The sequence below is a fragment of the Emydura macquarii genome, unplaced genomic scaffold (assembly GCF_026122565.2).
Source record: "Emydura macquarii macquarii isolate MOO-44397 ecotype Brisbane River unplaced genomic scaffold, CSIRO-AGI_Emac_v2 contig_2288, whole genome shotgun sequence".
Lineage (NCBI taxonomy): Eukaryota > Metazoa > Chordata > Testudines > Chelidae > Emydura > Emydura macquarii.
Window position 1 is genome coordinate 121057 of NW_027132425.1, and position 14975 is coordinate 136031.

Consider the following 14975-nt stretch of genomic DNA (forward strand, 5'->3'; position numbering starts at 1 on the left):
TGTTGCGGGGTTAGACTGTATGACCACCCTGGCAGTTCTTGCTAATGTTATGATTCTATTGCTTGGGCCCCCTGCTTGGGGGTCATATGTATCCTTACAATGTTGTTGTCTAGTGCGATGCTGTGGCTAATACGGTTAATGCGATCCGTGGATGTATAAATAGGAGAATACTGAGTAGGAGTAGAGAGATGGGTTCCCCCCACCAAATAGATTTTAAGGCCTGAAGGAACCATTTAGTCATCTAGTCTGACCTCAAAGTCAAAGGTATTACCTCTGTATTGTTGTTGTCCTTCCTGACCAAAGATGACATGTTGTGAGTGGTCTTTTTAGCCATAACCATAATGTGCGAATGACAGGCCTTTCCACATGAAGTGCATAAGAACCTCAGTGCGGAGGAAGAGATTACAATCTGTGCCTGCTGAGTCGGCTGCTGCTTATGACTCAGTCTCTGTGCCTCCAGATCCATATGGCAGTTACTCTTGAACTGGGTAAGCCCGTCATTGACTACTGCTTGCCAGCATGATCTTTCCGGCGCTGACAACTCCCAGCTCTCAATGTCAAGGTTGCACTGCTTTAAGTTATGCTTCAGCGTATTCTTGAAGAGTTTCTTCTGGCTGCCTCATATGCAGTTGCCTACTTTCAGTTCGCCATACAGCAACCGTTCCCAGCCTAGGAGGCGGGACCCCCTTGGGGGGGTGCCAAAGATTCTAGGAGGTCCATGAGGCTTCAGTAATATTGAGGTCATTTAGTCCCCCGAGCTCTGCGCTGGCCAGAGCGGAGGAGCAGCCCCCCCAACCTCGCTCCGGCCAGGCGCCCAGCCAGAGAGGAACAGCCCCTCGCCGGTGGGGGCCTGGAGCAGCCCTGGCCAACCTGCCAGGACCCGCCTCCATTACCTTCCATCCATGAGGTATGGGAAGAGGCGGGGCCACACGGGCATGTGGTGGCGGCTGCGCCAGGAAAGGCTTAGCTTCTTACTCCGGTGAGAGTAATTTGTTGTTATTTAAATTATTTAATTATTTAAATTATTATGTAATTTAGTGTTGTTGTTATGACAGAACAAGGAGCAATGGTCTCAAGTTGCAGGGAGGGAGGTCTAGGTTGGACATTAGGAAAAAGTTTTTCACTAGGAGGGTGGTGAAGCACTGGAATGGGTTACCTAGGGAGGTGGTGGAATCTCCATCTTTAGAGGTTTTTAAGCTGAGGCTTGACAAAGCCCTGGCTGGGATGATATAGCTGAGGTTAGTCCTGCTTTGAGCAGGGGGTTGGACTAGATGACCTCCTGAGCTCCCTTCCAACTCTAATATTCTATGATTCTATGTGTTTATAGGGGCTGTATGTGTTTATGGCCGGTGAGGGGGAGGGGTGAGGGGATTGTGGGTGGGGGCACATGTTTTACTTAGTGTTAATTAGTGGGGCTTTCATTCAGAAAGGTTGGGAACCATACAGCAACTGTTTTGGCATTCTGGTGTCATCCATCCTCAATACATGACCAGCCCAGTGTGACTGTGATGTGATAAACACGCCTTCAATCCCCATGGAGTGACTACGTTCCAGAACCTTGTTACTTGTAACGTTATCCTGCCATTTGATGCAGAGCGTGGCATGCAGATGTTGTAAATGGAACTTATCTAGACGCTTCGTGTGATGCCTGGAGCAGGTCCAAGTCTGTCACTCATACAACAAGTTGGACAGCGCAACTGCTTTATAGACTTGGTTTGAAACTTAAAACCATGTTGCTGCCAGACTCTGCCTGATAGTCTGCCAAATGATGAACTGGCTTTGTTGAGGAGACTTGTCAGCCCCTTGTCTGTAGTAACGTCATTAGACAATTTACTACCAAGATAGCGGAAGTGTGTTTGTGTTGCTGATGGTGACTTTTGGTTTTGTGTAGGGTTTCCCTGGTGCAGATTGATACATGACCTCTGTCTTTTTGAGATTGCTTGTCAGATTGTGCCTTTCTGCAGACTGTGAATCTGTTCATACTCTAGAAGATACTGTATATAATTGATTATGTGCTGCTAGAGCACAGTCATCGCATACAGTAGCTGATGAACAATTGCTGTGAAGACTTTCATGGATGATCACAGCCTGCTCAGATTAAATAATGTTCCAGAGGATCAGAAACACATCCTGATCCTGGCATTCAGATCTCTTGCAGCATCATTGAGCATAGCTGCAGAGAAGAGATTAAATGAGTGGACCAATTATGCTGCCCTGCGTAATACCATTAGTAATAGAAAATGGGTCAAACAGAACACCCTCTACGCAGACTCATCCGATGGTTCCATCATGAAATAGCCTCAGAATGTTGGTGAATTTTTCTGGACAACTAAACTTATTTAATAATTGCCAAAGTCCAGGTCTGCCGACTGTGTCAAATCATAGAATATTAGAGTTGGAAGGGACCTCAGGAGGTCATCTAGTCCAACCCCCTGCTCAAAGCAGGACTAACCTCAGCTATGTCATCCCAGCCAGGGCTTTGTCAAGCCACAGCTTAAAAACCTCTGAAGATGGAGATTCCACCACCTCGCTAGGTAACCCATTCCAGTGCTTCACCACCCTCCTAGGGAAAATGCTTTAGCTAGATCAATAAAGACCGTGTAGAAGTCCTGTTGTTTGTTCTCTGCATTTCTCCTGCATCTAACTGGCTAAAATATCATGTCTGCTGCTCCTCGTGTTAGCCTAAAATCTCATTGCAGCTCCGGTAGCACACGATTAGCAATGCTGTGTAGCAGACAGAGTACTCTAGTCAGAACCTTTTCAGCGATTAGAGAGCAATGGGATGGAAACCTCAATAGCTACCACAGTCAGACTTTTTCCACCTTTCTTCTTGTATATGATGAAATCTTTGAAGTCTTTTGGTACGTCGTCAGTACTCCACATATTGAGAAATAGTACATGCAGTTGCCTCAGCAGGATCTCAGCTCTCTACTTGAATATTTCTGTAGGAGTGCCAGCAGATCTGGGGGACCTGCAATTTTTCATGGCACTGGTTGCAATGCTGACTTTGCCAAAGGAGGCAGCAGAGCCGGTGAAAAAGTATTAGGCGTCATAGGTGAACCTTTGGCCTTGCATCCCCTCCCCCACAGTTAATTTTGGAAATTGAATATTGTGCATTAGTATGAATACAAATTCGGCATTTATGATTACAGATTTGTCTGACATGAAAAAGAGAGAACATTGAGACTGATTGTACATTCTCATTGACCTTTCATTCCCACTGCTGATGCCTGTTTGTTTACTTATGTAGTTTCATGAATAGTTCATTCAGTTTTTTGCTGCCCCCCAGATTTTGCAGCTCTAAGTGACTGCCTAGTTTGCCTAGTGGTTGCACCAGCCCTGGACAGGCCTGTCATGTTGGCTGACCCACTCTTCTTCTTCTTAATGCCTCGTCTGTGATGTTGGACGGTGTGGTCAAAAGATCACTGAAATGCTGTTACCACCTCTGAAGGATTTCTCCTATGTCAGTGGTCAGTGTCCACACTCTTCAAAGTCAGAGTAGTGGGATGTGTGGGGACTATATGTGCCTATACCGCACTAGTGAGATGATTACTGCATACTGTCCAGTTCTGGCATCCACACTTCAAGGAGGATGTTGACAATCAGAAAGGGTCCAGAAACACACTGTGAGAATGATTCAAGGACTGGAAAACTTGCTCTACAGTGATAGACTTAAGAGGCTCAATCTATTTAGTTTAACAAAGAGAAGTTTAAGAGATGATGGTTTACTCAGTCTATAAATACTTACATGGGGAGAACATGTCTGATAATGGAGAGATTTTAACAAACAGGCAGAACAAGATCCAATGGCTGAAAGTTGAACCTAGACAAATTCAAATTGGAAATAAGGTGCATAATTTTAAATAAGGGGAATTAGCCCCTTATTTAACCAGATTACCAAGGAATGTTGTAGATTCTCCATTATTTGAAATCTTTAAATCAAGCCTGAATGCTTTTCTAAGGGAGAGACTCTCGTTCAACCACAAGATATTGGACTTGATGCAGCAGTTCCTGGGTGAAATTCTTTGGCCTGTTCTATGCCGGAGGTCAGATTAGCTGGTTATCCCTGCCTAAAATCTATGACCTCGTCCTTTAAATCATCTCTCCTAACATTTGCTGCTAATCTGTGTTGCCTACAAGAAGCAAACAACCCAAAACCTCCCTACCCTGACTTCTCTGTTACATGTAGCAGTCTAATCAGTGTTCAGATCTGTGGATATTTCGTTTTGTTTGGCAAGGCTAATGCTCATACTGAATCATTGTGTGATTTTAAAGATGTTATCTCATCTCTTCCTCCTTATTGTTTGTGATCCTCTCATTGTGTTGCATGTAATATTAGACCCCAAGCAAGAGTTTTGGGTCAGGGATTTTGACTTTCTACAGGAATATATGAAGAACTCAGCTTGTTCTTGGGCTCTGTAAAATAATAATTTTATTGGTAGCTGATTGGTTGAAGAGATTTTCTTCTGAGTCACTTCCTAGGTTTAAAAAAAACACAAAACTTATCAGTGAATAACAATCCTATTTCTTGATTGGCAGTCAAATTCACTTTCCTGTAATCTGTATCTATCTAGGCTCTGATGTCAGGGCTGTCAAGGGTTGGACATCTCTCAGGACATTCAAGCCTGTAGCCTTCCTTCTCACGTGTGTGGTGGGCTTCAGGGGGTCCCCTGCAGTTGCTCATCCTGGCCATTGGAATGGATGATGGGTACCTAGGTGCTGAGGCAGATGGGTGATGGCGAGGTAGGTCTGAGGAGAGATCACGCCTGTACCTTTTTATATTGCCTCCTTTTCCCTACTCTGCTTCCCAGCCACTGCTCCATATTGCCAATGAGCTTGAAGGGGTACAGGGATTTATGAGAGGAGCAGAGTTGAGTGATTTTAATCAACTATAAAATTTAAATCACTGATTTTAATAATGATTTAAATCAGCAAGCAGGAAACCTTGATTTAAATAATCAGTTTTAATTGTTTTCATTTGTACATTTTAGTATTTTTCTACAGTAAGGTTGATTCTCTTTAGTTGGTAACTATTAAAACATGTTAATTTGCAATGAAATATAGTGTTTATATTAAATTTACTGCTGCTTTTTGCTAATCTGGCGGTTACATTGTATCTATATGCATTTAAGAACATAAGAACGGCCATATTGGGTCAGATCAATGGTCCATCCAGCCCAGCATCCTGTCTTCCGACAGTGGCCAATGCCAGGTGCTTCAGAGGGAATGAACAGAAGAGGGCAATCATCAAGTGATCCATCCCATCGCCATTCCCAGCTTCTGGCAAAGTGCAATCCCTTCCCCTCTGGCTCATAGCCATTGATGGACCTGTCCTCCATGAATTTATCTAATTCTGTTTTTAACCCCGTTACTCTTGGCCTTTACAATATCCTCCGGCAAGGAGTTCCACAGGTTGATTGTGCATTGTGTGAAGAAATACTGTACTTTCTTTTGTTCATTTTAAACCTGCTGCCTATTAAACAATTATATAGCGTAACTTACATGTATTCAATCTTATGTTTTACATGTTTTATGTTAGAAAATGGTGAGTTATGCTTTTCTTATTTACTAGATGATTAATTTTTTACTTGTGATTTGTATCAAGCTTTATTTGGATGGAAATGCAAGTTAAATTAAAAATGCAAAACAGTGTTTTGTTTTGTTTTTTTAAATAAACAACTTTAAATGTACTGGCTGCATATAAAAAAGGTTTATCACATTTTGCATTTAAAATGAACTGATTTATTAAGCAAAGGAAGTATTATCTGTAGCTAATGAATTCAACGGATAGTCTCTGGTCACTATGTCCTTCCAAGAGTTTAGGATGAGTAGATCTTATATTCTCGCAACCTGTTTTCCTTAATAGATTGGAAAACAAGCTTTCCTGCTTTGTCACTTCCAATTGATTTCTTAACTTTGAATGAAGTCATCACTGAGCTGAACTAATTGTATAAACTGAAATAAAGAAAATATTCTTTCTCCACCTGTACAAGAGGCTCCTGCTGTTAAAAGCTGGTTTAGTACTTCAACAAATTCTGGCCAGTGACTTCCACCATTTCAGTGGTGTGGCTTTCTTTGAAACTTGGATGCAAACATGTACTGCTTAGTGTTACTTTTTATATTTAATTTAAATGATTGTAATAGATTATAATACATTTAGGCCTTAACGTAAGTTGTCAATTTCAATTTTAATTATAAATCAGTTTATTTTTAAAGTGTCTGATTTAAATAAAAAAATCAGATTTGTAACTTTGATTTAAAAGGACTCACTTTGTATCCCCATGGAGAAGAGGGACGGCAAGGCCAGCTGGCTGCGAGTTCAGAACATGTCACAGTGCGCCTCAGTTTCATTCCCTTCAGACACAAGTTACTGATGTGTGCTTACAGTAGTTTATGTGCGGTAGAGCTGCACCGTGATGTGTCAGCAAAACAGACCAATGCAACCAATGCAATGAGCTGCTTTCCTCACTGCCCTACCTCTTGGAGTGGACAAGCAGTCAGTTGGAGCAGCTGCAGGAGGCAGGCAGAGCTCTGAGCCACACCGTTCTTCTAGCAGTGGAGGGAAAGGATGGACAAAGAACCCAGCAGCTCAGGATGGCTCCCCTCCCCTCCTTGGAACCCTTGGCCTGGGAATGGGGAGAGACAACCCTTCTGCAAGCTGCCTCGTCTGACCTGGGGTGATGGTGGTGAAAAGGGCCAGGAGCTTCTGCGGGGCATAAGTGATGGGAAAGGTGGAGCTGAAATGAATGTGGTGTGTGTGAGGACAAGCGGATGTAATGTTGCTTATCATTTTCTACAGAGATTAAGACTCTCCGCCTTTTTAAGAGCACTTTAAACCCTGCTGGTAACCTCAGTACCAGAAGGATGTAGACAAAGTGGAGGGAATTCAGAGAACAACAGTAAACCAGATCAGAGGGGCAGTGGGACTGAGTCATGAGGAGGGATTAAGAGCTAAATCTGTTCATTTTGGTTCAGCTGTGAATATCAAAAGGGTGTAAATCCCAAGAAGGGAGGTTGGGGGGCTTTAAGTGGATGTAATAGGGAGACGTAAAGTGACAGCAAGAAAAGGCTGGGTGTTTGTGAGAGCCTCCTGCCTGTGAGATGGATCAGGCTTTGGAACAGTCTCCTGTGGAAGTGGTGGAAACCCCTTCACTTGGGATTTTGAAAACTAGATTAGGCCGAGTCTTGCAGAATAGACTGTAGGGAAGGATCCTGCCTTCACCTCCCATAGCAGGGATAGAGTAGAGAGGACCAAAACAGGGCTTTATCTACCTGCAATGTCTATGATTTTTGGCATTTTGCAGATATTGTGGCGTGTCAGTTATTCCTTTCAGCTCCCAGCAAGTAAGCGAATACATCAGAGCCTCTGCTAAGTGGGAACTAGGGACTGTCATGAATTTGGAATTGGGATGTGTTGCATTACTAAGATCTCCTGATGTAAAAGTGTTTGTGCCCCTCTGCCAATCACTGAAGCTGCACTTGTAGGTAGGCCTTTTTGGAAAGGCAGCAGGGTGACCTTGTTCTGTATCCAGCTGTCAGCTGCACTGCTGGCCTTTTCCTTGTGGTTATAGTTGGCCCTCAAGACTGCAACACCATGTAAGCCTGCGAGAACAGGTGCATTTGAGAGAGAGAGGCTTGAGTGGAATTCTGTAATCTGTAGAACGCTGGCTAACTATAAAAAAGGCCAGTCAGTTTCTTGGGTTGCTTCTAGGGAATGCTGTGGAAGTGAGGATGTGGGCAAGGGACTGCTCATGGTCACGGTCACAGGAGGGAAAGGACAAACTCAAGATTCTTTAGAAGGGCCTGCCTTTTCCAGCTGCCCTGCTGGTATTCCTTCTTTCCCAGACTCAGTGTCTGATGTTGCTGTGTCCTGCCTCCTACCTCAGACCAGGAAGAAACAGGAAGGAGATAACACATGGTTGAAGCCAAGAGTGGAGAGGAATTGACCTGCTCTCTGCAACATGTCAGAGCAGAATGCAGTGTGGAACTATGTGCTGGGATGTGGCAGGGCCTTAAAGATGAGATCCAGGAGTATGAACTTCATGTGGACGGCCAGAGAGGGGGAGCCAATGATGATTGCAGAAGTGGAGTGATGTGGCCGAACTGAGGGATGAAGAACCTGATTTGACGCTGACCTCTGGACACACTGAAAAGGTTCACAGTGATAATGGGGGAATTTAGCAAGAAGGGTGCAGCAGTCGAGGCAAGAGATGATCAAGGCCAGGATAAGGTTTTTACCTATAGGGACAGAGAAAGAGGGTGTGCCTCAGAGCAGAGAAGAATTGACAGCCATCACCAGCTCTGTGATTTTAAAAAAATGATGTACAAACACACAAAAAGAGATTTGCTTATAAAGAAGGTTAGGATTCTGTCACGGGTATTTTTAGTAACAGTCAGGAACAGGTCGCAGGAAATAAAAATTCACAGAAGCCATGATCTATCCCTGACTTTTACGAAAAATACCTTGGGGGTGGGGGAAAAACAGAGCTTTGGGGGCTTGCTGCTCCAGCCCGGCTGCCAGCCAGTCAGCTGTTGGGTGGCAGGCCTAGGGGGTTGGATGGCCGATCAGCTCTTCCAGCCCTGCCCCAGAAGTCAGGGAAGTCCTGGAAAGTCATGGAATCTGTGACCTCTGTGACCAAATCTTACCCTTACTTATAAATTATTGTCTTTAAAATAAAAGGAGAAGAGCATGTGGTTTTGGTCTGGCTTCTGTTTTTCAGCCTCTTCAGGGATGTAGTCCAGGCCTCTGTGAGTGTGCAGAGTAAGGATGGAAATAAGTTCTGAAATGTACACAAAGTGCCGTGTAAAAATGTATTCTGCTTAGGTTCTTATTCCACACTCCTAGTCATGGTATCTAGGCATCTTCCCCTGCCATGAGCTCCATGGTACACGCTTTAACCCTTGGGGTGACAGCCATTCCCTCTGTGCACCCCTGCCCTGGGCACTCTGCAGTTTCTCTAATGCAGCACTGGAGGTGGACAGAACGAAGCTGTAGTGGAGGAAGTCGGCATGCTCCCAGTGTTCTCCCCAAAGGGCTCATCCAGATAGGACAGGAGTGTAGGAGGCTGTGCAGATAAAACCAAACAGCAGGTATCCACCCTGTGTTGTGTTCCACATCGGAGTATTAATAAATGCCATAGGGTAAAGCTGTAGTCAGTGACTCGCCCTCTTCTCAGGGAGAAATCAGACTTTTCTCCTGTGCATCAGACTTTTACTGGTTCCTTTTCCCCTTCTCTCCAGGTATTCTGCTACCCACAAGCTTCCCTATCCAGGGAGAAGGTCTTGCCAATGCACCAGACTAGCGTGGAGGGGGTGGAAGACATGTCCATGCTGGAAGATCTGCATGAGGCTGCTATCCTGCTCAACCTGCATCAGCGCTACCAACAAGACAGCATATATGTAAGTTTCTAAGCTGGGAGAAGTCCATGCTGGCAGTGCCCTTTGTTTATCTTCTGGGGTTGCCAATTTACTTGCAGAATATTGATTTTAGCAATGTCCCCTGAGCTACAAGGACTCTTCCTAATGGATAAACAGGGAATTCCCTCTCCTCTGCATGTACATTCAGTCCTGGGTTTCTCTTGCTTCCCCTTCCCCCTCTCCCAAGCCGTAAGCCTTCGTAGTGCCCCTGCTGCAGAAGAGGGGCTTACTCTCCTTTGGGTAAGGAAGAAAAGTCCCTGTCCATGGACATTCAATTCTGGGCTTTGGGATAGTTTTGCATGGCCGTTTCTCTTCTGTGCAGATTTTAATATTAGCGGCTGCGTTGATGGTATTTGTATTCCCTGGCTCCCCAAGGTTCCCAGCTCTTGCTGATCTGAACACGATTGCACCAGAGATTATAAATTGGTTAAATGGCCAATAAGGATTAGAAGGCATGTGGTGGTTCTTTGAGTGATTTTCCCTCTGTGTAGTGCACTTCAGGTTGCACATGTGCTCCATGCGCCCAGAACTGGAGATTTTTCTCTAGCAGTGTCCATGTGATCTGCACATCCACCTCCTGCTCTCCTCATGCTCCACACTGAGAAAAGAAAGGGGGCTGCAGGACTGCTATCTTAGTTCCTTCTTACCACTCATGTTTTAAGATGGAGCTTTAGTGCTTGTGCTGGCTTCTTCAGTTTTTCTATAAATAGTTTTTTAAAATTTCTTAATTAGCTAGTTCTCTAGTATGGTTAGTTAGGAGACAACTTAGGGGTTCGATGCCTTATTTGGAACCCGCTTGTGGGAGTATTCTCTTGCTGCATGCCTTCCACCCTGGCCCTCCAACGGTTGCAGAGAGTGAACTGCAATGCATGCCACAAGCTCTTCCCAGTCACAGACTATCATGACACTTGTCTTTACTGCCTGGGGGAAGCACACATCCTTTCCAAGTGCAGTATCTGCAGGTAATTCCCGAGTAGAACTGAGCAGTCCAGGGAGTTTTGGCTCTGAAAGTTTCTCCTAGGAGAAACCATGAAAGTGGGAACAACTTCTGACTGGGGAGACCACCTGTGCATCAGCCTGACGAAGGTAGGAGTGGCTTCTGACAGTGGCCGGTGCCAGATGCTTCAGAGGGAATGAACAGAACAAGGCAATTTTGAGTGATCCATCTCCTGTTGTCCAGTCCCAGCTTCCGGCAGTTGGAGCGTAGGGCTTCATACCTGACCATCTTAGCTAATAGCCATTGATGGATCTATCCTCAATGGTTAGAATTTACCTAATTCTTTTTTGAACCCAGTTATACTTTTGGCCTGCACAACATCACATGGCAACAAGCTTCATAGGTTAACTGTGAGGTGTGTGAAGAAGTGCTTCCTTCTGTTTGTTTAAAACCTGCTGCCTATTAATTTCATTGGGTGACCCTTCATTCTTGTGTTATGTTCTCCATACCATTCATGATTTTATAGACCTCCTGTCATATTCCCCCTTAGTTGTCTCTTTTCTAAGATAACAATCCCAGATTTTTTAATCTCTCCTTGTAGGGAAGCTGTTCTATACCCGTAATCATTTTTGTTGCTCTTTTCTTGACCTTTTCCAGTTCTACTATATCTTGTTTCAGATGGGGTGACCAGAACTGTACGTGGTTTCCAAGGTGTGGGCCTATCATAGGTTTATGTAGTGGCATTAGGTTTTCTCTGTTTTATTACCTATCCCTTTCCTAATGGTTCCTAACATTGTTAGCTTTTTTGACTGCTGATGCACATTCTGCAAGGACTACAAGATCTCTTTATTGAAATGGTAACTGCTAATTAAGACCCCATTGTTTTGTATGTATGGTTGGGATTATGTTTTCCAATTTGCATTATGTGGCATTTATTAACACTGAATTTCATCTACCATTTTGTTGCCCACTCACTCAGTTTTGTAAGATCCCTCTGCAGCTTTTTGCAGTCAGCTTTGGACTTAACTGTCTTGAGTAAATTTGTATTATCTGCAAATTTTGTTGCCTTTTTCCAGATCGTTAATCAATATGTTGAATAGCATAGGTCTCAGTACAGATCTCTGGGGGGCCCTGCTATTTACCTCTGTCCATTCTGAAAACTGGACATTTATTCCTACCCATTGTTTCCTATCTTTTAACTGGTTACTGATCCAGGAGAGGACCTTCCCTCTTATCCCATGACAGCTTACTTTGCATAAGAGCCTTTGGTGAGGAACCTTGTTAAAGGCTTTCTAAATCCCCTGGATCACCCTTGTCCACATATTTGATACCCTCAGATAATTCTAATAGGGTTCTTCATTCCTCATTAATCTATCACAGTAGCATTTAACTTCAAAAAGGGGACCTACACAAAAATGAGGGAGCTAATTAAATGGAAATTAAACGAAATGGTCAGAAGGATGAAATGCCTGCAAATCGCATGGAGAATTTTTAAAAACACAGTAATAGAGGCTCAAAGTAAATGTACATCTAAATAAAAATACCTGGAAGAGGACCGAAAAATGCCATTATGGCTAAACAGTAGGGTAAAAGAGGTTTAGAAGCAAAAAGGCATCCTTTTAAAAATTGGAAATCAAATCCTAGTAAGGAAAATAGAAAGGAGCATAAACTCTGGCAAGCCAACTGTAAAAGTATAAGGCAGGCCAAGAAAGAATTTGAAGAGAAACTAGCTAAAAACACAAAAACTTAACAGCAATTTTTTTTAAGTCCTTCAAAAGCATGAAGACTGCTAAACAGTCAGTGGAGGCGCTGGACAATTGAACTGCTAAAAGAACACTCAAGGAAGACAAGGCTGTTGCTGAAAAATGAGATTAATTCTTTGCATTAGTCTTCACTGTATATATATGTAGAGGACGTTGGGGGGGGAGGGGGGATCTCCACACCCAAGCCATTATTTTTAATTTACAAATCTAAGGAACTGTCCCAGATTGAGGTGTCAGTAAAGGTGGTTTGGAACAAATTGATAAATTAAACAGTAATTATACTCTTCACCCAAGAGTTCTGAAGAAACTCATATGAAATTGCAGACCTATGAACTGTGATATGTAATCTGTTGCTTAAATCAGCTTCTGTACGAGATGACTGGAGGTAGCTAATATAATGCCAATTTTTTAAAAAGGCTCCAGAGGCAATCCTGGCAATTGCAGGCCAGAAAGCGTAAATTCTGTACCAGGCAAATTAGTTGACACTATAGTAAGGAGCAAAATTATTAGACACACAGTTGAACACAACATATTAGGGAAGTGTCAACACGGCTATTGTAAAGGGCAGTCATGCCTTACTAATCTCTGAGAAAGTGAACTTGTTCCTGATTTTCAAAAGAGGTAAGTGGAATGATCCTGACAATTGCCTTCCTGCAAATTTTGCTACTAATCAGAACCAATATCTAGAGGGTGGAAATGTAGCAAGTACGGGAGAACTGTTTCATGGGGGTAATGTTGAGATACCATGTAATATTGTTTTCTAGCGCTGAGTATTTTTTGTTAACATCAGTTCTGTACCTAGGAATTGATTCTGTGCAGAGACTCAGGCAGGAACCAAACTTTACTACTGAAGTGTTCAGATTCAAAAAAGTACTTCTAAATCTTAAATTGTAAGCTCTTTCTGGCTGGGACCATATATTTAAATATGTTTGTGCAGTACCTAGCACGGTAGGACCCAATTCTAATTGGTGTCTTTGGACACTTCTGTAATACAAATATTGAATAACTGCATTGCAATTAACTACCAGTGTTTCTCCAAGATCTAACTGCCTGTAGGTTCACTTAAACAGAACTTGTGAGACTTTTTGTTCTAGTACCATCTAGTTTGGTAGATACCACTGGCAGGCGTCAGGTCTGAATGTATTTAACATGCTCTGTAAAGATCTGTAAAAGGAAGTAAATACGCAAACGACACTATATTGAGGGTCTTACAAATATCAGTGAGAAAATAAATAGTGCAAACTGAGCTAGAGAGCCTAGAAACATAGGCAAGAAATAACATGAGATGCATTTGGGAAGAATTTAAGAGAATGCTTCTAAGGGTTGGTGAGCAAAACCTGGGAAGCAGAAAGGGCTGAAAGAAAGCTCGAGTGAGAGTGGGACTGTAAACCGGAGGGGTTTTTTCAGTGAAATAGGGCTGCAAAAAAGACTTGTGCAGTTTTGCACTGCAGACATCAGAGACATCAGCAGGGTTCCTTGTAGGGCTAGCTATAAGGCTCTGGTATAGGCACACCTAGAATTTTGTGGGGGGTTTTCTGGACACCTTGTAACTAGAATAAAATGACAAGCTGGAGGGAGTTCAGAGAAGAGGAACAGCAGACGGATGGTCGAGTGTTTTCTGATGAAAGGTTTAGAGTTCATTATGTAGAACTTGTAAAGTGGGCATAACAGTTTGCAGGCAAATGAAATATGTAAGCATTTCTCCCTTCCATCCCAACAACTTCTGTTCCAACTTAATCAAAATAAAGATACAATTCAGATTCTATACATAGAACTAACATGATGTGTACAATGCACAAACCACAGACCCTGGGGCCTGTTCTGTCTAAACTTTCTGCTCTGTCCCTGCCCTGTCTCTTGATCTTAGGGTTTCTTATACGGCTCATCACTATGATATGTAAGCATGCCATATCATGTCTACTCCAGTCTCAGTGGTAAGATTCCTGCGCCAGGACCGTCTCTTATTTGTATCGTGCCATTACACTTAAGGAATTGCCATGATACTAAATTCCAAGAAAAGTATTATGTAGTGTGGAACAAGAGGGTTTAACAGGGCTAATGGGATGAAACTGTGAAAGAGAAAATTTAGTGAGAATAGCCTCAAGGACTTGTTGAAAGTGAGATGGATTTCGCTGTGGAATCATTTTCCAGGGGAAATCATGGACCTTTCATCCCAATGGACATTTGAAACTAGACTGGATAATGCACTAGTAGGATATGTATGATAGGGAGCAGTTCTGCCTGGGCCCGGAATGATGGACTTGTGTGATCTGATACGGCTTTTCTGTTTCTAAGAGTCCCCAGAATGATGTCCAGTAGTTGGCCTGTTCTCTGGAGCCAGAATGCTTTCTTCTGATCTGTGTTCTTTTCCTGTCTTGATATTTCTCAGGGAGCTGCTTGCTTATCAGTCACCCCAGATTCTTTCTGCTCCCCTCTCACCACCAATGCATCTTGCCCCTAACCAGGAAGGACCACCTCTGAGAGGTAGACTTTTGTCCTTGTGACCTATTCAGTGCTTGGCTGTGTTGCTGTCCGTGAGCTAACGTTGCCCATTTATGCCCCTTGCGATGTGACCCAAATGATTAGTTCCCCACTGATACTATAGTTGCTGCTCTTGGACATGAGTTTTGCGTAGTTTGGTTTCTGTAGCATCTCATCCGCTCTTCTGCTTCTGCCAGTTTGGGTCCTGTCTTTCAAAGCTCCATCTATTCTGGCATCATACCATGTCCATATATTTCATGCAGCAGGGAGAAACCATGTATTCTCCCCTTACTGCCCGTGGGCTCATACAACTCCTGGTGCCTGCAGTTTGTGGTTTGGCAGTGATGTGGAATGCTGCCATCTGGTGGCAAAATGTA

General features: G+C 43.4%; 1 protein-coding gene across 1 annotated transcript in view; it reads left to right on the forward strand.

Moving 5' to 3' along the window:
* Positions 1–14975, forward strand: part of LOC137161235 (unconventional myosin-X-like) — a 279065-nt gene that overhangs the window by 42017 nt on the left and 222073 nt on the right. Inside the window, exon 3 of the mRNA XM_067560340.1 lies at positions 9241–9399. Within this exon, the coding sequence (XP_067416441.1) occupies positions 9241–9399 (159 nt within the window). The remainder of the gene's footprint in view (positions 1–9240; positions 9400–14975) is intronic.